The sequence below is a fragment of the Ailuropoda melanoleuca genome, chromosome 16 (assembly GCF_002007445.2).
Source record: "Ailuropoda melanoleuca isolate Jingjing chromosome 16, ASM200744v2, whole genome shotgun sequence".
In the NCBI taxonomy this organism is placed as follows: Eukaryota; Metazoa; Chordata; class Mammalia; order Carnivora; family Ursidae; genus Ailuropoda; species Ailuropoda melanoleuca.
Window position 1 is genome coordinate 79,798,710 of NC_048233.1, and position 620 is coordinate 79,799,329.

Here is a 620-nt window from a genome sequence, read left to right on the forward strand (position 1 = left end):
CGCCACCGTGCCCAGCGCGGCCGCGGAACCTGGCCCCGCGTCTCCGCGGCCGCCGCCGCCTCCCACCACCGGGGGACCGGTGCCGCCGCCACCCGGAGCTGCGATGGCCGCCGGGCCCGGCCCCACCACCCCTCTCAGCTCCGTCGCCGCCATGAGCCGCCGCCGCCCCGAGATACAGGACCGGAACCGCCTACGAGAGCCGCCGTCCCCACCCGGAGCGCCCCACACGGCTAGCGCATCAGCCGCGGCCGCGCAGCGTCCCCGCCCCGCCAGGCCCGCCGCGGGAGGAGGGCTCGGCCCCCGGGAAGGAGGCAGTCGATTGGTGCCGCTGAGCGTCACTTGCGGAGGACCCCTAGGACATTGGCATTTCTCTCGGGCCTGTCATCCCACACCACCCAGTGAGAGGCCGGGGTGGGACGCGTCTTCCAGGCACGCCACTGATTGGTTCAGGTGAAGGCCAATCAGACTCAGGCACAAGCCCATTGGTGTTTTCCCGAAGTCTCCGGCGCTCAGGGAGGACTCGAGAATGCAGAGTGCCCGGCCAATTCGAACACCGATTGGCCAGGGTTTCCGCCACTCATTTCAGTTTATGACCCCGTCACTGCCACGTCACTCCCTCC

The 620-nt window shown here is 70.5% G+C and overlaps 1 protein-coding gene across 1 annotated transcript in view; it reads right to left on the minus strand.

Moving 5' to 3' along the window:
* Nucleotides 1-415, minus strand: part of OSBP (oxysterol binding protein) — a 32,499-nt gene extending 32,084 nt beyond the window's left edge. Inside the window, 1 exon segment of the mRNA XM_011237696.2 lies at nucleotides 1-415. This exon segment is cut by the window's left edge and continues 24 nt beyond it. Coding sequence (XP_011235998.2) covers nucleotides 1-153 — 153 coding nt within the window. The 5' untranslated portion in view covers nucleotides 154-415.
* Between the last annotated feature and the right edge of the window lie 205 nt (nucleotides 416-620).